At 32.6% G+C, this 22,797-nt stretch overlaps 3 protein-coding genes across 4 annotated transcripts; 2 read left to right on the top strand and 1 right to left on the bottom strand.

Moving 5' to 3' along the window:
* Nucleotides 1-1,794: 1,794 nt before the first annotated feature.
* LOC110691836 (heavy metal-associated isoprenylated plant protein 2-like) lies at nt 1,795-3,993 on the bottom strand. 2 transcript variants are annotated; one of them, XM_021868793.1, is made up of 3 exons: nt 3,891-3,993; nt 3,615-3,751; nt 1,795-2,795 (listed from the first exon to the last, which is right to left on the bottom strand). In XM_021868793.1, exons 2-3 carry the CDS (start codon nt 3,697-3,699, stop codon nt 2,503-2,505), a joined length of 378 nt encoding a protein of 125 aa, XP_021724485.1. In that variant the 5' UTR covers nt 3,700-3,751; nt 3,891-3,993; the 3' UTR covers nt 1,795-2,502. The 2 variants fall into 2 exon arrangements, with proteins under 2 accessions (XP_021724485.1, XP_021724484.1); XM_021868792.1 differs by having other exon boundaries at nt 3,615-3,988.
* A 2,175-nt stretch (nt 3,994-6,168) lies between these two features.
* Nucleotides 6,169-7,520, top strand: LOC110691710 (zinc finger MYM-type protein 1-like). Its single transcript, XM_021868645.1, has 3 exons — nt 6,169-6,349; nt 6,516-7,143; nt 7,364-7,520. The coding sequence occupies exons 1-3, from the start codon at nt 6,169-6,171 to the stop codon at nt 7,518-7,520; spliced, it is 966 nt and encodes a 321-aa protein (XP_021724337.1).
* Nucleotides 7,521-11,235: 3,715 nt separating this feature from the next.
* LOC110691835 (tropinone reductase homolog At2g29360-like) lies at nt 11,236-22,784 on the top strand. The gene is made up of 5 exons (XM_021868791.1): nt 11,236-11,558; nt 14,053-14,260; nt 15,242-15,458; nt 21,644-21,750; nt 22,418-22,784. Exons 1-5 carry the CDS (start codon nt 11,482-11,484, stop codon nt 22,592-22,594), a joined length of 786 nt encoding a protein of 261 aa, XP_021724483.1. The 5' UTR covers nt 11,236-11,481; the 3' UTR covers nt 22,595-22,784.
* The last annotated feature ends 13 nt before the right edge of the window (nt 22,785-22,797 follow it).

Here is a 22,797-nt window from a genome sequence, read left to right as displayed (position 1 = left end):
TTTTTTTTTTTTTTTTTTGGTAAAGAACTCTATTTTCATTATTTCTAAAACCAATGTTAATATTCTTTCAAAAAAAAAAAAAAACTGTTAATATTTTTTTAATTTTATCTAAAATCACATGACCACCTTCCTAATTTATGATTATTATCAATTTGAGATCTTCAACCTTCAACAATGGCACGTTGTTTATATTTGAGAGCTTCAATATTCAACAATGGTGGATAAATAAAAAAATATAATTAATATTAAATAAACATGAAATCATAAGATATAATACAAGATTCTTTAAATGAAAATATTTATGAAGATAATCAGATTGATTATAATCTATAAAATTAATTCGACATAAAATTGAAGAATATCATGATAGTTATTCATTAAATTTATTAATTTCTTAGAAACTTTGGTAATCTATGGATGGATTATAGATAAAGAAGAAGGTTGAAGATGTAGGCTTGGCCGAAAGATTTCATGAAGGTTGAGTTAGCAATTTAATGGAGTTTGAGTTTGGGTTTCTTTGGAAAAAAAAAAAAATTACCCTCTAAAAGTAAAAAAAAATAAACAACACTTTATTGACGGGTCGCAGAGTGGTCATGACTTAAATGATGTGTAAATTAGATTTTTTTAATTTTTTAAAAATGTAATATTTAAAGACTAAGATTAAACAACAAACATAATAAACGATCTAGATTTAATCTCTTAATATAGTCGTCTGTAGTCGACGACTATACTAGAAGCTTCGTTCTATCGTTGCCGAATTTTATTGGCTACTCCCTAGTTTGCATGCATTAATTAATCAACTTGAACAAAGCTTACAGAACTTAATCACTGGCTTTAAGGAACGAATGTTTTAATTGCAAAACAAACAAATACTTTGATTTAATAATCTTAAAAATTCTATATCCCAAAAGTCATGAAATTACAACTATTTATAGACTAAAAACTAACATATTCTAAGTGTAATAGGACTAGGACAAGCCCCTAGCCTTTAGCTCCAAGTAACCCAAATAGAATAGAAAAACTAATTCTACTTAGAATAGGAAACTAGTAGTAAGACTAGTTTGATTTAGTCTATAATTCCTAAAATAAATCCTAAATTCTTAAACCAAGAAAAACCCTTTCAAGTGAAAGGTAAAATCTTGCTTGCAAGCAAAAACTAATTAAATAACATTAAGTAGAGAGAGTAGTGTGATCCGAAACTTGAGCTTGTACTAGACACCAAGTTCCTTTGCTTGAACCGTCCAAGAATCGCCAATTTGTAGCTTCTAATGAGTTAATGTTCAAGTTTAGGTTTTCCTTGTAAAGATTTAACAAACTCTCGAAGTTCTCATCAATATCTGGATTAGTTATTGTGAAAAAAAATTCTCCAAACGCTTCCAAGTATCAATAGCCTTGTCATCGAGATCGGTAATGGAATTGAGAAGGTAATTGAAAATAGTATTGTAAATTTATTGACAAACAATATCATCAAGTCGTTGCCATAGAGCTTTGTCAGAAGGTTCGACAACCTTTTCTATTTCATCAACAACTGGAGGAATAATATGGTGTACCGAATTCGCGCGGCGGCAATGAAGTTGGAATAGAGTGGACCAATTGTTGTATTGGGTGTCATCGTAATCAAGAGCAATGGGAATGCAAGTCTTGATATTTGTGACAAGGGTAGCCGGGTGGATCTTCTGAGTTTCGGCCATGGAGGAAAACCGAAAAGGAAAGAAAGAGAATTGAAGAAGGAGAAAGGGAGATAGCGGAAGAGAGTAGAATTAGGGTGTAGAAAACATAGATTCGTGATACCATGAGAGAATATGTGAATATTTTCCGTGCCTTTTTCATTGATTAAATATCCTTAGTCCTAATACAACAGTATATTAGGGGTAGGGCTAAGAATACATTAGTAAAAATACAAACTAATAATATACACTAGATTATTTACATAATCTAACAAAACTCTTTTTTGACAATAGTCAAGGTAACACCTAAACCTAAACCAACCCTCGAAACAAAGGAAATTTCCAAGAACGAAAAAGCCAATAAGCAACCTAACCACAAATTGAAGTTATTAAATCTAAATCAAACTTAGCAAGTTAAGAGGAATGAACTTATGTATCTGGGATATATATATTTTACTATGATGACTAAAAGTTTAATGATCATTTTAAAGAAGTACAAAAAATTAAGACACTTTAGATGGAGTATATTAAGTGGATATCAAACTTCTCATATGTTAGCTTATGTATGTAATACCAGAAATTCACCCCCTGCAAATTAGTCCGGTCCCACATTAAAGCTATATGTCAACGATAATTGCATCATACTAGTATAACAGTACGTTACACTAAACCACTTAAAATAATAAGAATATGACCTCTTTATCACAAACTTTCATCAACATAAAACACAAGTTATATACAAAATTGCTATATAGATAAATGAAACCAATGCAAGCTTAAAAAACTAAGAATATGGAGCAGAAAAGATGAACACAATTGATTGAACTCATTGAAGTCACATAATAGTGCAAGGTGGAGTTGGATCTTGGTAATCCATAGTCATCATAGCAACGGGCTTGCAAACATAGCATCCACCTGGATACGAATACGGGTACGGACACAGACACGTGCACTTCTTCTCATCTTTCTTTTCATCCTTCTTTTCATCGGGCTTCGGAGGAGGTCCAACAGTTACAAAATAGGCTGATTTGCCTGCTTTTCTTATGCGTTTGATTATAGCAAATGGGTCTGCAACTCCTATCACTGCTATGGTTCCTTTTTCTGTATCAGCTTCAATCTTATTCACACCTAACAAATGATTGACCACAACCATGTATTAGAAAAACAAAGTTAAAACAAAGTTATACCATCACTCTTTGATTAAACAATAATTAATATCAACGTGACTCGATATATATATGGCTATCTCTTCAACTTATTTTTGTTAAACTATTTTCAACTTATTTTTGTTGAACTATTATTATTTTTACTAAACTGAAATTATTATTACCGATTTTTCTATTATGTTGATTATTATTACATATTTTCTATTATGTATCCTCTTTAAAGTTACTGATTTTTACTAAACTGAAATTATTTGACTAAACTAAACTTATTTTTATATTGAACTGAATTTACTTTTACTTAAAATAATTTTTGTAAGGTGAAGAGAACACGACATTCAGTCATGTCAACAAGTGATTTCCAACCTTATTAGATTAAGAGTGAAGATTATCCCTTATGTATCCTCTTACTTTTAATGTGTCTAATCCACTAATTCGAACCTGATTAACCCATCTAGCCACAACCACCTAGTTGGTTCATGATCTTCTTCTAATTATATGGAAGGAAAAAACAACCCACCCCTTTCCTGTTAGTGTCTCCTTTGACCATTGTACTCATTCCCATCCACTTTCAATCTTAAAGATTAGTGTTGGCCAAACGCACTATTTATCTTTTTGTTAACTTTTTCTTAATTGTTTTGTTGTCAAAAAACTTATTCTTGTTTATTGATTTTTATCTAGAAGAAATTTTAAAGATTAAAAAATCGAACTACATATATCTATCATAATTTGCGTAATTAAAAAGAAAGATGAACTAATAATTAACTAAGGAAAGTTTTGTTACCTTCTATTTTGGACACAATAGAGAAGACCTCTTGCTTGCACTTATCACAAGAAACATCCACCTTCAAAACTGTTTTATGCACCATTTTTAGGGAACTTTTTTCCTCTCAACTTTCTCCCAAACGATGAATCCAACAACTAAAAATCACAATCTTAGTTAACGTACACAAATAATACAATCCTCTAACTTGTCATGATATTTAAAAGACAAACATAAAAGACCCAACAACCAACTACAAAGTCTTATTTATTTTAATTTGGTAACATAAATTCTTACTTTAATTATTTGCATGTCTTCTTGTTAATTTTTTTTTTCCCCCCTCTTGGAGACCTCTTCCCGGAAAATTCTTCGATTTGGAAGCCTAATGTTTTTATTATATTATTGTGGATACATATAATTACACTATATGTAGTATATGTGAAGTTAGAAAATAAACCAATAAAATTGTACGTACACTACTTGTGAAATTTAATAAATGGTCAATTTTTGTGAGCACCGTACCAAACGAATAGAAAAATAAAAATACTACTATGACAATGATTTTACCAAATAAAATAATACAAGTAATAAGGTTGCAGAAAAATTAATGTGCATGAAAATTCAATGAAGGATGTAAATTTGAAGAAATTTGATAATTAATCTCTAATATAATTTTGTTGTATTTATCTAATAGTAGTATATTATAGTTGAGTAGGTATTGAAGATGGGTACGATCATATTGTTTATTGATTTGTAGTTGAGACGTAAGAATCAGTTGAAAAGGTCTACATGCATGCAAGATGTTGACATTAAAACGTATTTTTATACTAACGAATATGGTTGACGTACAAATTGACAATTTGACACTCGTTTAGCCAATGGATTAGGATTGACGTTTATTTTATTATGAATATTAAATATAGCTTAGCTAGCTAATCATTAAGGTAATTTTTCATAGACGTTAAAATTGACAATTTGACACTCGTTTAGCCAATGGATTAGAATTGACATTTATTTAATTATAAATATTAAATTGAGCTTAGCTAGTTAATCATTAAGGTAATTTTTCATCTACATTTTTTAAGGTTTAGAAAGTGTGAGTAAACATACAAAGGTATAATATAATTTGAACAGTTTACGCACTATTAACTTTCATTGATATTAACATGTGTAAAGTCATGCTAAGCTTGATTTAGTAGAAAAGAGAGCAGCTTCCAACCACGTATAGATTGGATGTTCAATTCAATCTCCACTGGTTATGTTCCCTTATCTTTTCTCCCACTTTCCCAAATTGGCTGCTCCGTCAACCCTAGCGAGATGACCCATAAGAAGTTCCGGTATGATGGAGTCCTTCTTGCAAACAAAATAAAGATTATTACTATGTGTAAAAATCTACTTTTCTTTTTCTTACTTATAATATAATTTATTTCATTAACAACTGTAACTACATCTCCAAACAAAACATAGGAATTTAATTTTATATACCTAAATATTTTAATACTTCCTCTGTTAAATATTAATTACAACAAAGGAATATTTTATATCTCACAAATAATACCCCTTTGTTGCAATTAATATTTAACGGATGAAGTATATAAGAATAGTTGCAATGAAAATAGGTATATATGAGTTGAAACATAAACAAGGGAATTTACCGTATGTTTGGATAAAGAAAGGGGAAGGAAAAGAAGGGGAGGGAGGGGAAAGAAAGGGAGGGGAGGGAAGAATGGTGAGTTTTCCTTCCAAATTTCTCTATTGTTGGAGGGATCAATTTCTTACAATCTAATCCCTCCATTTCTCTCCCCTTCAATTTCCTTCCTTCTTTATTTGTTATCCAAATGAAAGATGTTTCATCTCTCCATTTCACTTCCCTTCCTTTCCCTCCATTTCCTTCAATCCAAACACACTGTTACCTAAAATGACAAATGTAACCATCATTTAAAAATGAAGAGAGTACTCCAATAAACCTTCATCATTATTGGGGCAAATCAGCTTTGAGTTCGACAACATTAAAACTCAACAAATTTATAGATTTTAAATTAATTGGCAATAGCCCACCAAACTTATAGTCATTCTCTGATCTGTTTCATCAATGTTGAATAGCAAATAACTTCCCAACTTGTTATCCTGTAATATATATATATAGGGGCTTTTGGTTAGAACTAACAATGTAACTATTACCTTTTCATATGTTTAACTATGGAAAGAAATTATTTAGTGTTTGAGAAGGGTAAGGGTATTTGTTACCTTAGATTTTAGAAAAGTAACAAATGAGTAGAATTCGATCCCTGGCCTTACCCTTAGGTAAAGATAATTGTTACCAAACCTTCTAACCAAACATTCAGTAATGATAATGGTTTAAATGAATCCATTTCCAACTCAAAATATTCGCTAACCAAACATGCTCATAGATCCACCTCCTCCTCTACAAGATCCCACCACCTCCTCCTCTACAAGATCCACTTCCTCCACCACAAAATCTTTTTCCTCCACCTCCACAAAACCTTTCTCCATATCAAGAAAGTGAACAATATTCTTCTCCATCACATAATAACTTTCCTCCAAATCAAGATGTATGGACAATTTGTTCCTGAAGTTACTTCAAGTCCTAGCTAGAGCTCGAGTTGATGATGGAAGATTAAGTGAAGATAATATTGTCAATCTTCTACAAGACCTAGGACAAAGGGGAAAATTGAGTGATGCTCATCCTGATGATAAAGATTTAGCGAGGAGGACATACCTTCAAAGAAAGCCTTGCGAACCTAAAGAATTTTTTTTTTTTTTTTTTTTTTTTTTTTTTACCTCAAACCGTTTTCGAAACCAAAATGCGTCGATTTAATGTCAAATGGTTTGATACTTGGCGATCTTAGTTTGAATATAGTGTCTCCAAGGATGCTTCTTTTAGTTTCATTTGTTATCTAGTCAAGGGTGATAACACTGTTGGAGGTGATGCTTTTGTTTGTGATGGTTTTCGTGCTTGGAATAGACTACAAACAATTCAAGATCATGCAAGCAAACACATGAGTGCTCACCATAAAGTCGTTGTGACTGCTATGGAGTTATTCAAGAAACAAAAGGGTAGTATTATCACTGCTTTATCAAAGCAAACGGCGGAAACTAGAAGTGCTTATCGTAAGCGATTGGAGGCTTCAATCACAGCCATTAGGTGGCTTTTACTTCAAGGGCTACCTTTTCGTGGCCATGATGAAAAAGAAAGTTCATTGAATAGAGGTAATTTTATTTCTCTGTTGACTCTTCTTTTAGAACATGATGTTGAATATTCCAAAGTTGTTTTTAAAATGGCACCCGGTAATTATCAACTTACTTCTCCGGGTATCCAAAAAGATATCATCCATGCTTGTGCAAAAGAAACAACTAAAGCAATACTTGAAGATCTTGCTGACGAGTCTGTCGATGTTTTCGATAAAGAACAATTGGTTCTTTGTTTGAGATATGTTAGTAAAAAGGGAGAAGTGTGTGAAAGATTTCTTGGTATTGTGCATGTTGCTAATACTCATGGAGTATTCTTTGACTTTCTCTCAAGTTCGGGGTCAGGGCTATGATGGAGTAAGTAATATGCAAGGTTCAATCAATGGCCTCAAAGCTTTAATATTGAATGAATGTAAACAAGCATACTTTATACATTGCTTTGTTCATCAATTTCAGTTGACACAAGTTGCCCTTGCTAAAAAAAATATCAGATTGTACTTGGCTTTTTGTTGATGTACTTTGCTCATCAATTTCATCGTTGCTATGAGAAATGATGACAGGTTTTCGAATTTGAAGAATCTTAATGAGATTTCCGTGAAACTTGTTGAGACGGGAAAGCATGAAACCCATGAGCGAGCGTACTTGCTTTTGAAGTTGGTTCTAACTCTTCCCGTGCAATCTGCATGGCAATTGTGGAAAGAGTATTTTCTGGAATGATGCAAGTGAAACATAAATTGCGTAATAGCATGGGAGATCAAATGTTGAATAATTCCCTACAAGAAAATTATCTTTTTGTAGCGATTATTTTAACATTTGGTATCGATTGTAATTGCTAACAAAAAATCTCAACGAATGGTTATTAGATACAACATCCGCCGTTATCATAGTTTTTAGTAGTATTTTTCGCTTCGCTGGGATTGTCTTCATTAATCGATATGGAAACTGAATATTATTATATTTTTTTTATCGATTTAATATGGGTTTACTCAAGAGTAGAAGCTAAAATTAAATTAGCGATGAACCATAATTAGTAAAATTAACATTGATTAATAAATAAATAAATAAATAAATAAATATATACCTCAGATTCTGTTTCGATCAGAATTAAAGCTCAGTGCTTCAAAAAAAAAAAAAAGAATTAAAGCTCAGAGGAGCTTCAGTTGAGGTATACTCAAGATCCATGGCAGAATGAATCGGAATTGAGAGCTCTGCCATGGACGAATACCGAAGAAAACATACTTAAAATGTAGATCGTTGAGCAATTAGTCTAAATAGTTTGATAGAAATTCATAATCCAAATTTTATAAACAAAAATCTGAGAAATTCAGAGTTCCAGAATATTAGATTATAGAGAGAGGAGAGATTGAGGAGAGAGGAGAGATATAAAAACGGTTGATGGAAAGAAATAAAATACGGAGTAATAAAACTCTAACACGTGATCTATTTGTAAGGGCCTTATTTGCCTGTTACAAATATTTGATTAGTTGTGTATCGGTCAATATTTCGCCCGTTACAAATAACAATTATTTGTATCGGTCAAAATTTCGCTCGTTACAAATAGTGATTATTTGTATCGGTCATAAATGTTGCCCGTTACAAATACTCTTTTTGTAACAAATTTAATTTTTTTTTTGGTTCATATGAGCCATTAGGGCGGGGATGATAATCGATCCCAGGATCACCTGGAATCGGGAAGAAAGCTCTTACCAACTGAGCTATCCCAATTACCAATAAGGCGTTACAAATGAAGTTTTTTCCAATAGTGATTGTAAAATGATATAGATTTCTCTATTATTTCACAAGCATATGTGCATATTATAGCGAATGTACGACAATTTTCTTGTAGTGATTGCTTGATTACTTAGAGAGAGAGAGATATGTTTTTAAATGTTGACATGAATGATATTATTATAAATGGATATTAAAACATGAAAACCCGCAGGGAGCAATTGTAATTTTTTTTTTATTTGGTTGTAATAAGGATATTTAATTAATACTTTTGAAATGTATTTTTTTTTTTTAATATTCATACACTAATTATTGATTAGTATACTTGTAAAATCCTGGATTCGTCACTAAATACACCACCTTTCTGAAGGTAGCTTAAAGTTTCTTGTTCGATCTCCGACTAATCATCAAACTCTATGTTATATTTATGATTTTATTTATCTTAACTGTGGGAACTCTTCCAAGCTAAGAGGTTAGGTAATAAAAAAAGCGAGGAAATTTATAATGTATGTTAGGTACGAGCCTTCCATCAAGTATATTAGGTACGACATACGGATATTCATATGGCAAATTGGCAGTGAAACATTTGCATGAAAAGAGCGATATGAATGGTCTTATTAAGTATTAATTATGCTCTTAGAGTCTTAGGAGAGGACATTAATTAGTTACAAAATTAAATATCAGGGTCTGGTGAACGACGGTACTCGCTCATTGGCAATCTCATGAGCCTTTTGAACTTATTATCGAGGAAGTACTAATGTAGGTTTGATATGCATTTATAAATGCATAAAAAATACTAAAATATTGAAAAGCACATGGGGGTGGAAAAAAAATAGGAGAGAGATTGGTAAGTGGAACCACTTTTACATGTACCACTGAAAGCTTATATAATATCATTAACTATGTATGATATTATTTCTACACGTAATTAGTACCACTGAATGAATATATAGTACCACTAAATGTTTAATTGGACTATTTGTCTATTTGATCATCTAGTGATATTATTGATCACCCAATGATACTACTAAATTCAGAATATATATTTTCGTGAAATGACCCTCATGTCCCTCGTTATGCATTTACTCATATCTCACTAACCTCCCTTGAAAGACCTCCTTATTTTCGTGTTACCTTTATATGACTGTGCACCCGTAGTTTTTCTTGTTTTTATTTCTTTTCTGGGGCCTAGCCCTCGTGTTGAGTATTTAAGTATTTACATGAAGATGTCGTAGGAGTCAGTACTATGTCTTATTAAGTATTTACATGATGATGTCATAGGAGTGGCTATGTCACGTTTTGTTCTCCCATAGTTTTACTTGTTTTTATTTCTTTTCTGGGGTCTAGAGCCCCTCGTGTGCAACAACAACAACAACAAAATTTTGTGACTGTGCAATTCTGAAAGGTAGCTCCGGTTGCATAATTCTTCGGTCCTAGTAATTGTAAGGAGTAAACAAGAGTTTCTGAAGATATATCATAATTAGGATTCTATAGTCTTGAAAGGTTTATAAGCGTTTTCCTTTATTACAGCATTAGTCTATTAATTACGAGTTGCAATTTTATTTATTTAATTATTTATCTATGTACTGTAATAACTTTTTTTTTTTTGGTGTTTAGAGAGCAACAAGGACGGGTGATGAGAATCGATCCCAAGATCACCTTGAATCGCGAGAGGAGCTCTAACCACTTGAATTATCCCTCACTGTATTTATTATTTATATATATATTAGAACCAAGTTATAATGAAAACCAAATCTATATGACTATATGCTACAAGTATAATCAAAGTTAGCAAATAAATAATGCAAAAAGTGAAAAAGTTGCATCTATTGTGAAACCGGCCCAATTATGTAAATGGGTTAAAGATCAATTGTTTTCAGGTTTGGATTTTTAACCTGAACCTAACCCGTTTATATTCAAGTCGGATTCAGGTTGACCCAATTACATGAATGGGTTGAAAATCTCATTCAAAACCCGTATATTTAGGTTGGGTTCGAGACAGGTTATCGGATTGGGTACGCTTTTGCCAGCCCTAAGTGTAGTGGCATTTGAGGCACTAACAACATTTGAGGCACTAGCAATAGTGAAATGTTTTTATATCCTATGTTTACGTGCACACTACTTATTCTCTCTTCCTTTATCCATTTATATACTCACTCTCTTATATCTAACAGATTATCGAAATGGGTAGATGTGGAATAAAAATATATACAGATTATAAACTTTAATTTTGGTTACATCTACGATATAATTACTTTATTTTATAATTTTAAATGAAAAGGAAACAATAACAATAATTGCCTGAAAAAATTAATTTGCAGCAATATATAAGTGTTTTACTCTTGCCTTCTACTGTTTTTTTTTTTATTATTAAAAATGGCTGCAGTGTGTGGATGGTTAACAGGTGGAGACGTAGAGTAGCACTCTCCATACACAATCCGATCCTTCATCCGCTTTGAGTAATTCCCTGTTCCTCACTGTGAGGAACAAGTTTTATTTCTCTTGGGGTATGTGTCAAGAGCAGAGAGGTCCACCCAAAATTGGTAGGCGGTCCCCACTAGTGAAAAACATCACATTATTTTCCAAAATGTCATTATGAGAAACAAAAGTGTTCCTCGTGACGAGGAATTGGGGCTCCCTCATCTGCTTTATTCGTCGCCTATTTTAATTTGAATTTTTGTTCATTTATTTAAAACTGTCGGTGGATCGTATTAGCAGATATTCGATATTGTCATCCTACTTACATGGGGCTATGCCTAGGATTGTCAACTACTTGTATTTCAAATAATTTGGCCGAGAAAGTGTGGAAATGATAACAGCAAATTAGTTTGCTGGCATCATACATTTTACTTTAAAAAGAAATAAGTACATGTGCGAATAGTTGAACCAACCCACCTCATTGACGAAAGAAAACACAGCTAATCTCAGCTACCACTTCAATTGATCGAAGATGGCAATTCCAATACACAACCGTTGGTCTCTCAATGGAATGACCGCTCTTGTTACTGGTGGCTCCGGCGGTATCGGGTACCATTCTCTACACTCTTTTCTTTACTTCTTTCGGTTAGATCGATAGATCTATTCGTACAAATTCTTAGTTGTTCTTGGATAATTAATTAAAAGATTGATAGGCCAAGTTTGTGTACTCAATGTTATTTTTATAAATCATTTCTCATTTAAGTGAGCAACTAGGTAGCTCAAGCAAATGAACAACTATAAATGCAAAATTTACATTTCCTTCGTTTTTTATTAGATGCATCATTTTTGAAGGGTGTTGTTAAACGTCGTTCGCAAGTTACAGGGTGACGCTCGCATTTTTTACTTGAATTTCCTAATTTGCCCCTCGTATATAAATACTCGGGAAACTCACCTCCGAAACTCGCAAGTCATTTCACAACCCACACACTCTCTCTCTAAAAAAAAAGTCAGAAATTTAAAAAAAAAAAAAAAGTCAGAAATCTAAAAAAAAAAATCAGAAATTTTTTTTCAAAAAAAACCCCAATTTGAAAATCAAACAAAGAACAACGAACACCAATCGAAGGTTGAATCCGGGTATGACGGACCGGCGACGCGTTGGGCTGACTTACGGTGGTCGTGGGGGCGGCGTTAGTGGCGGCGAGCAGGTTAGTTGGTGTTTTATTGTTTCGGATTTTGGAAAACAAAAAAAAAAAAAAAAAAAAAAAAAGTAAAACCCAGACTTCCGCCTGAAATTTTCAGATGTTTCCCCAGACTTCCGGAAATTTCAGGCGGAAGTCTGGGTTTTCTGTTTTTTTTTTTTTGGTCAATTTGTTTTGTTTTTTTTGTGTTTTTTGGTCGATTTGTTTTTTTTTTTTTTGGGTCGATTTTTTTTTTTTTTGTATTATTTGTGAGAAATATAATTTTATTGTTATTGTTATGTGTATGTTATTTATGAATTTCCGAATTTTTTTTCCGTGTGATTATTGATATGTAATTTTTTTTGTGAGTAATATAATTTTAATTGTTTTTATTGTTATTGTTATGTGTAATTGTTATGTATTATGGTTTTTATTAATTTCGGAAGTTTTTTTCCTCGTGATTATTGATATGTTTTTTTTTTTTTGACTAATATAATTATATTGTTTTTGTTGTTATTGTTATGTATTGTTGTTATGTAATTTTTTCGTGATTAAAATTGGATAAAAAATGGATTGAAATTATTGTTGTTGTTGTTATTACCATTGTTGTTATTAGTTGTGTTGTAATGTTGCCGATTTTGTGGTTTATTATTGTTTTGATTTGGTTTATTGTTATTGATGTCAAATTATTATTAGAATTTCCGGATCTCTAGTGGAGGATCCGGAAATTTCAGGCGGATCCTCCATTAAAGTTCCGGAAAATTTGGGCGGATGTCCACTTCAAAAAAAAAAAATATTTCAGCGACATACATATTCTTCCGACGAAGCCTCCGGCATACGATCGTCGCCGTCGTTCATCGTCCACGACCAGTCGCTACACCTTGATTATTTTTTTCCGGTAAACGGATTAAGATTTTTGGTGGTGAGCTCGGGATTTTTGGGGGCGCGTGATTTTTTGAATCGAAGTGGTGGGCTCGGGATTTTTTAATGCCAAGTGACAATGTGGTGGAGCCATATATAGGCCAAAATCACATAAGGGAAAAAAGGTCATTCCCTCTTAAAATGGGAACGTCACCCTGTAAATTGGGAACGACGAATAGCAGTTCAGCTTTTGAAATTGCGGACTCTTAGACAATGTTTGGAGTAGAGAGAGAAAAAAAAAAGAGGGCTTATGTGATATGAGAGAGATAGAGAGAATTAATTACCTAAAAGGAAAAGTGATCGATTCATTTAATTGAAACATCCTTATGTAAAAAGTGGTGCATCTAATAAAAGACGGAGGAAGTATAGTTCAATATTTACATGATGTGTACCCCTAGTACACAAGTATTAGAAGAAACTCATAGAAGTTCTCATTGAGTCATTGTAAATTACATAATTTATAGTTGGAAAGCATTTAGATTTTGTTCTTTTCGCCTTTATTGAAAAATATAAATTAAAAAATTACAATAAATTGTTTTATTAAGTATCTAAGTTTTTATTAAAATAATAAATAAGTCACTGTATAAAGTAAGTATTTATTAAACATATAAATATCTTATACTTTCTTACGACATATATATATTCGGATATTCTTAAAGTACACAACATTTTAAGCTACAAAATACTAAACTCAGAGAGTGAGGGATAGCTCGATTGGTTAGAGCTCTCCTCCTAATTTTAAGAGATCTTGGGATTAATTCTCATCAACCGCTCTTATACCTCTCTAAACACCAAAAAACAAAGTACAAATCTCATAACCATTCCTTATAAATTTGTCCACTTTTCTATTTTAGTTTGTCATGTTTGTTAATCCTCGTTTTTAAAAAAAAAAATATATTTCATTTAATATTGATCGACACATGACTATGTTAAAAGTGGGAATCAATAATAGCAGCATGACCTACCTCTTTTATATATTTTCCTTTTACTATTTTACCTTGTAGATTAGCCGTTGTAGAAGAGCTAGCCAAACAAGGGGCCAAAGTTCATACATGTGCTAGAAATGAGGCTAGACTTGAAGAGTGCATACGCAATTTTGAGGCTAAAGGTTTCCAAGTTAGTGGCTCCATATGTGATGTAGCACAACGAGCCGAGCGAGAAAAGCTAGTGGAAACCGTTTCTACCAAGTTCAATGGCGTGCTCAACATCTTGGTTAGTATTCATATACTCCAATTTATCCATTTTTCAATCAATCGATTATTACATTTTTAATATGATCATGGACAACAATCTCTGTTTTGTATCAGTTAACACGTTTTAACTTTGTCATTATTTATATACCTTAACTTCCTCTGTGATTTATATTTAAGTAAAACTCATTTAACTAAGATCTTCTACGTAGGAACGTCTTTTAATATATTAGTGTAGATGAGTTGAAGTAAATGCACTTTTTCTCAGGGAGCACAATTAAAAGGCTAACAACAACCAAACATTAGTATTTTCCGTTTAATTTTTTTTTACTGTTACATTAATGATATAATTCTATATTTTTGTATTATACGTAGTATTTGAATTTGTAAATAACTTTCGTATGCTTATTTTATTGCATTCTTGTTTTAGATGTAAAATTATGTTAGAAATTATTGCCCCCGAAAAGAAAACTTTCAAGATCCGCCGCTGCTCACAAGTGGGCTACAATAGGTTTCAACACTTTCTGAATATCAATTGATTGTATTATTTTGTCTATTAATGATTGAATATATTTATGCTCGAAATTATGCATTATCAAACATGTCTACAATACGTACCAACTACTACCTCCAGTTCATATTATATACAACTTTGAATTTTTTTTATATATCACAAAGATTACATCAAACTTGCATATAATACAAACCGGAGATAGTAATAGAAAACAAATGTATGTAGCATGTATAATATATGCCATATCACTATTTTAAATCGTGTGCATACATTATTTACTATTTAGTATAGAAAAGACTAATAATTTTAGTAAATATCAATATTCTTAATTTTTTTTTACATACAATGATACAATAAACAAATGATGAAGATAATAGGATCATCATTTATATATTAGTTGCCATGAGACTGGAGTCCTTATTGTTCCAAGGTTAACTATTGATTATCGATTATGATATATTCGATTAATCTAAAAATCTCTATACATAGGTGAACAATGTTGGGACTTGCATATCAAAACGAACAGAGGAGTGCACAGCCGAAGATTATGCAACAACGATGAGCACCAACCTTGAATCTGGCTACCATTTTAGCCAACTAGCCTACCCTCTTCTTAAAAATTCGGGTTCCGGGAACATCATTTTCATGTCTTCTGTTGCTGGTGTTGTGTCCATCGATGGTGCCTCTCTTTACGGAACAACAAAAGGTATGAATCAATTTTTATATCCAACTTCTTATGACAATCAAGATAAACTATTATTACCTCTTGATTGTAAGGTAGTTGCAAGTTTATTAGTAATTTGCAATAAGTCATCCTACTTGCATTCTACAAATTAAACGCTCCCATGCTTTAGGAAGTCTTTAGGGCTTGTGGAAAGATACACTCGATTGGTTAGGTCATGTTTAGGTGATGATTCTATTAAATACATCTCCCGTTTTTTTTAGTTGACACCATTTGATTTTTGCAACATTCACAATCTACACTTTGACTATCTTTTGTGATTTATAGCTACAATTAAACATAGTCATGTGGGATCTTGTTTGAATCGTCTCAATGTATATTTTATTAATATCCACTTTTTAAAATTTTACAATATCGGAAATTAGAGATATTAATCGTTAAAATAGTGCGTTGACAAGCGTGATATATAGTAGAAAGGTGTCAACTAAAAAAACGGGACAATGCGTGATAAATCATTGATCAATTCAGGTTGTTTCGGGTATAGTAAAAACAATATGGTCCAGACTAAGACCTTTAGTAGTGGGATGAAGATTGAGATTGGTCCAATTGCAATTAGGTCGAGAATACCTACATAAGAGTACATGTTACTGGCCTCGTGGGTGTATCCAAGGAAACTTCCTCGATGCCTAAGTAAAGGTAAGGAGAAGAACTCTAAGCGTACCTCAACCCTCACGGTTTTTTTTGGTCCGTTACTTGCGGATCAGACACTTTGAGAGTAAGGGGGGAAGGGTAAGGGATCCCCACCCTCAAAGTGTCTCTAGTAGAGATTGAATCCTCAACCTTACGGTTGGAAGGTGCAATCCTTATCACTAGACAAAGCTTAGCTTGGTGATGCCTAAGTAAATATGTGTAGCGAATACTAGACATAGTATTGAATGCTAGTGCAAGTACGATAAATGCTAATCAATCCAAACTTGATCTAATAGAAAGGAGAGTTCCTTCCAACCATAAGGTTGGAGGTTCAATCCTCACTGGTGACAATTTGGAGGAGTGGGATTCTCTTACCTTTCCCCCACTATTCGCAATTATGTAGCCTGCTAATTCGGGTTAGGTTTACCCGTAAAGAATTCTAACTCGGTAGGACCCTTCATCTTACCAGCAAAAAAAAATACAATGTAAATTTTGTAAATACCTTGTTAAGGTGTTAATTTGGCTATATATATATTAAATATATATATATTCCCATGACATAAAAAGTAATATGGACCTAAAGAGCACATGGGCTGGCGCTTGGTGAGCTTTGGACGTTTTTGTATAGAAAAGTTTCATAATTTGGCTTATTTAATGAGAGGCCCAAAATTGAAATCCATTTTGGTTCCCAAACACGGGTGATGTCATATTTGAGTAAAGTCCATAGATTATTATTTATTGAGTTGTTACTAGACTGGCTTAGATTTTTTGTCGGCCTTCTTACACAAATGTAGTGGTAAACAGGTAACAGAACGTATAACTTGTAATTTTCAGGGTTATTATTCTTGCTTAATCTTTTTCACTCTAATATATGATCTTCTTAAGATTTTGAAGATAATCAATAAATTAATACTAAAAAAGACCTCTAGAGTGACATGTCTCACATCATGGTTCTGTTTTTTCCTTTAAAACTCCCCCTCTCTTTTAGCAAAAAATATTTTATTTTAGGAATATTTGTATAATACAACTATAATAATATTATTCCAAATTTTATATATTATCTCTTTTTAAAATGTATTCCTTTTTATTTCGTGTTCTAAATTTTTCCTTACACATTTAGCTAATATATAATTCTAACTCTTTTATAATTATCTTTTATACGGGGTATTATTGAATATTACCAAAAAAAGTTATCATATATAAAATTGATTTATAAAATTGATATTAAAGAAATTAGTTTTTTAAACATCACTTTAATACTTTTTTCAAATACCTCTAATATTTTGTTCCTTAATAAGACTAATGGGTATTAGATATGACTATAAAATAAATGTTGTGTCTGACAACTATATCATATGTCTAACTAGATTAATTCTCGTACAACGCACGATTGTTACTAAATTTTATGGAGTATATTATAACAAAGTTGCATTACAAATTCAACAATAATGGTACACCATTATTTTTATACTTATACCAATGTCAAGGTTATGCCTGTGGGATTTTATATTAATAAAATAAATACCTAGTTTGATGCGCTATTTATTATTACTACTTTTAAGTGTAAAAAATAAAGGTATACATGTACATATATATGTTACCACAATCAAATTTTTTTTTTTATTGAAATAAACTTTATTATAATAGTAAAGTTGAAACAAAAGAAAAAAAAAATGATAATAATACAGGAATAATTTTAGATAAAAGTATCGATTCAATATTTACTAATCTTTGTTCATTTTTGTAAAGACAAAATATAAATATTTGAAAGATATGTAAATATATTCCAGTTGAGTGTATATGAAAAAGATTTTATTGTCCAATTGGAAAGAATATTTTATATGTTCTAAATTGTTTTCTTCAAATTTTGCAAAAAAAAAAAAAAAAAAAAAAAAAAAAATGAGGGAAAATTTTTAATCATAAAATGACATGTGTCATTCCTAGTTTCACTTTTAATACTACTTTCATTACTTTTTTAGTTGCAACAAAGGGGTATTATTTGTGAGATATAAAAAGATTCCTTTGTTGCAACTAAAAAGAAACGGAGGTGGTATAAAAATTATTGATTTGAATATATTTGAAGATTTAATGTAGAAAAATATGTTAGCGATATATGGAATAATGTTTTGGTGATATTTTTAGATATCTGCTATATATAAATGACGTGAATCTTTTTTATTATTTGAAAAAAAATATGGTGTTCAAATAGGAATGTTTAATTATAATAATATGGTAATTATTATTCGATGAATAGAAAAAGAAAAAAAAAATTAGATACGTGGTTTTGGAAGGAAAACACATAACCAGGAAATGACACGTGTCATTCATGGTGCCTGTTTTAGTAGTATGTTATTGATTCGAAAATGTTAAATATCAATCAATTTTTTATTATTATGTAAAAAATTAATATCTTAGTAAATACAAAAAAAAAATTATTATCTTTTGCCGAATCACTTGATTGAAATAATAAATTTATCACGTTTGACATTCATAAATAAGCTGCATACTAAAACACACGTCGGACATAGTGACAAGTGACATTGTATCTTTTTATTTTAGATAAATAGCTATCATCTACAAATAATTAAAATTTTAAGGCAATACACAAATTAAACAATGATCAAACTACAATTATTGGATAGCTTCAAACATATTTTTATATAATAACAAAGGGCAACAATATCATGTAGAGCATTAATCCATAAACAAAAAATGCACGTAGTAATAATATAGGTTAGTGTTGCCTATGGATTGTTATTGCACTACAAGAAAACAGCTAAATTTCGACGGAAATTTTCCGTTGAAAAACCCATTTCCGACGGAATTTTCGTCGGAAAAGATTTTGTAGGAAAAACGACCTATTCCGTCGGATACACTTTTCTGAAGAAATTCGAGGCGTTGAAAGACATTTTCCGGCCCGAAAAAAGTGCGTCAGAAATTGCCGATGAATAGTTATCCGCCGGAAATTTTCGACAAAAATTCCGTCAGAAAAGTAAATACAAAAAAAAAAAAAACAAGCCCCACCACCACCCGTACCTCTCCCCTCCTAAGCCACCTTCTAAATTCACCCCACCACCACCGCAATTCACCCCACCATCACCGAAACCCCTGACTTACAATGACCCACCACCACCACAACCCACAAACAACCCAGATCCTAACCCAAACCCTAACCCTGAACCACCCACCTGACCGAACCCTAACCAAAACCCCGGCCACCAAAACCAAACCCAGTTTCACCCACCAAACCAACACCAAAACCCTAACCCAAACCCTGACCGTACCTACACCTAAACCCACCCACCTATAATCATCACCACGAACGGCTAAACCAACCACCACAGCCCAAAAATTAAATAAAAAACTCAAAAACAAAAATTAAAAACATTAAAACATACCTTAAAAATTGAATTAGCTTCGAATTTCACCTCCAACTTGGTTTAATAAGGCCAAATTCGACCATGAAAACTCTAAATCTAGCATTTTCATGGTCGAATTTGACTTTAAAAACCATTAATTTGTTTTAAACCATCACCATTATACGCTTTAAACCACCACCAGAGAAAGAGGGGCGTGAGAAAAACCAGAGAAGAGGAGAGGGGCATGAGAAAAAATCAGAGAAGGGAAGAGAATAGGAAAGCTTTCCGACGGAAAAAATCCGTCGAAAACATCGGAAATTCCGTCGGAAACTAGTCTTCTGACAGAATTCCGTCGGAATCAGTCTGTCGCAAAACCATTCGTAGGAAATTCGACCTTTTTCCGATGGAATTTTCGTCAGAAGACTAGTTTCCGACGGATATAATTCTGTCGGCGCTCTTTTTTACTTTAATTGAAATTCCGTCCCAATATTCCGACGGAAATTTCCGTCGGAGTTGGAGAGGTTTCCGTTGGAAAAATCAATTAAAAAAAATAAATAAAAAACCCAGCCCCTCCCCAACCACCCTAACCCACCCTGTCCAGCCACCACTTCCCCACCTAACCAACCCCCTAACCGACCCACACCCACCACCACGCCTAACCACCTCCAACCCACCCACACCCACACCCACGCCTAACCACCTCCAACCCACCCACACCCACACCACGCCTAAACACCTCCAACCCACCCACACCCACACCACGCCTCGCCTAACCCTACACCACCCAACCACCTCCACCTAACCCAAACCCACCAAACCCAGACCCAGACCCACCAAACCAAACCAAACCCAGACCCACCTATAACCCACACCCCACGGACCCCACCCCATCCAAACCTCCCACTTCCACCTGTCCAAACTAAACCTCCCCCACCCACTTGACCGGACCCCCACCCTACCCCACCTTGTCTAGCCACTACCAACATCCCAACCCAAATTGAAAAATAACAAAAACCAATTCGTAAAAAACAAATCGAAAAAAAAAAATTCATAACACCCAAATCGTGCAATAGAGATCCGAAAAAAATACAAAAAAAAAAAAAATCAAACAAAAGAAATATATATACATTTATCTTCTGAAATTAATAGAGATCCGAAAAAAATTAAAAAAAAAATCCTAGATCTACAATGTGTCGTCGTTAGGTTGGTGTCGTTGCTGCTGGTATCGTTGTTGGTGTCGTTGCTGTGGTGGTGGTGGTGTTGCGTCACCGGTTTTTGTGGTGGTCGAAGAAGACAAAGGGGACGAAGAAGGACGAAGGGGACGAAGAAGAACAGAGAGGACGAAGAAGGATAAGGAAGGAGAAAGAGAAGGAAGGAGAAGAGAGAGAAAGAGAGAGCGGAATGGAGGAGTACAAAGATCAGAAGAGAAGAGGAGAGGAAAGAAGAGAGGAGAGAGAGAGAGAGAGAAGAGAAATGATAGGGGGAGGGGGGAACCGGGTTTTTTTTTATTATTTAATTATATTCCGACCGATGTTAGACGGAAATGGAATCCGTCGGAAATTTTGTACTTTCAGATGAATTAGAATCGTTCCGTCGGAAATTGATTGTTTTCTAGTAGTGTTGCCTTTGATGATCTGAATAGTATTTATTTCCATTGAAATTATTTTATTGGATATAAAGTTGATAGATTATTTGTAAGTTATATATTTACATGAATATTGTGCTAATAGTTTTACGGTAAATTTTAGTCTGTTGTTTGATTAATATTTTGATGTTTATTAAAAGACATTTATAAATAAGTCTTTAGTCATATAGTCACTAGATTATATAGTTTTATTGGGAATAATATGCCTCTTTAATATAATATAATGTATACTACTTTTAAATATTTTTAACACAACTAATCAAATTTTTTTTTTTTTCTCAATAGTAGTTTTAATAATTTTTGCCTTATTTTTTTTATCTTTCTATATGCATTGCATTTATTTATTCCACATGAATTGACTCATTTTTATATTATATCACAATTCATCATGGAAAAAGATTATTACTACCATGCATTGCACGGGCACTAATCTAATTGTATGTTATATATGTCTTCAATTCTTTTTCCTTTTTATTTGACTAAAGTTACATCACTATGTTGTATTTTCTTGCCAGGAGCAATGAATCAACTAGCAAAGAACTTGGCGTGCGAGTGGGGAAAGGATAACATTAGGGTTAATTCTGTTGCACCTTGGTTCATTCGAACCCCTCTTACTAACCGGGTAATAAATTAAATCATTATTAATGACATAATGGGCCCCACTTAACAGAATCCTAATGGATTCTATTAAGTGGTAGTGAAAAACTACATTTTATAACATTTGGAGGTAGCAAAATAAAATAAAATTTTAGATAGGTAGCAAAAGTCAAAGCAGGGTGTTTTGGTGGTAGCAAAACTCAAAATATCCAGAAAAATACTCTACGAATTACAAAGCTATACATGTCACACTTAGCCTATTAAACAGGTTATTAACCAGTTACGTCCTATTTCTGGAAAATGTATGTAAAAGGTTTTTTTATTGAGAAACAATCAAAAGGTTGTTATATTTTTAGAAGACCGGACAAAGATCGTATCATATCTGACAGTTTTTCCTAATGGTTTTGCCTTCCATTCCCCACATTTCACTTTCTTAAAATTTTTTCTTTTACCCTTTCCAAACCAAATGCCGCTTTTACCAAACATGCATTACTTTGCCTTAGAAAGGAACAAAAAAAAAAAAAGACATGTCTCGCATTGCTTCATAACCTATATATATAGGCAACATAATAAATTTTTATATTGGAAAGGTACACCACGCAAAATTATTGTATATGTACGTAATTGTTGTGTCTTGTTGTATCCTAGCTTGTTAACGTTATATATTCTTGTATGTTTGTAATTGTTGACAGGCCGTAGATAACATGGAAGGATTTTTAGAAACTGTGGAAAGGATAACTCCATTAGGAAGGGTAGGAGAACCAGAAGAGGTGTCTTCCGTGGTAGCCTTTCTTTGCATGCCTGTCGCATCCTACATCACTGGACAAACTATTTGCATTGACGGGGGTTTTACTGTTAAGGGCTTCTAAACCTCAATCAATTTCTTTTTTTCATTAAAGTGTATGTTTACGTCAACGCTAATACTTTCGTCATTATCATATATAATAGGTTTGGTTTGGTTGGTTGGTTTAGCCTGGTGTGATCTCTTGTTATTGACAAATTTTGACCATATCATTTTTACACTAATGTAAAAATCCATCATCAAGTGCACTCTTGTTACATTCATATTAAT

Source organism: Chenopodium quinoa, unplaced genomic scaffold (genome assembly GCF_001683475.1).
Source record: "Chenopodium quinoa cultivar QQ74 unplaced genomic scaffold, ASM168347v1, whole genome shotgun sequence".
NCBI lineage: Eukaryota > Viridiplantae > Streptophyta > Magnoliopsida > Caryophyllales > Amaranthaceae > Chenopodium > Chenopodium quinoa.
This window is presented reverse-complemented; position numbering and strand designations above follow the sequence as displayed.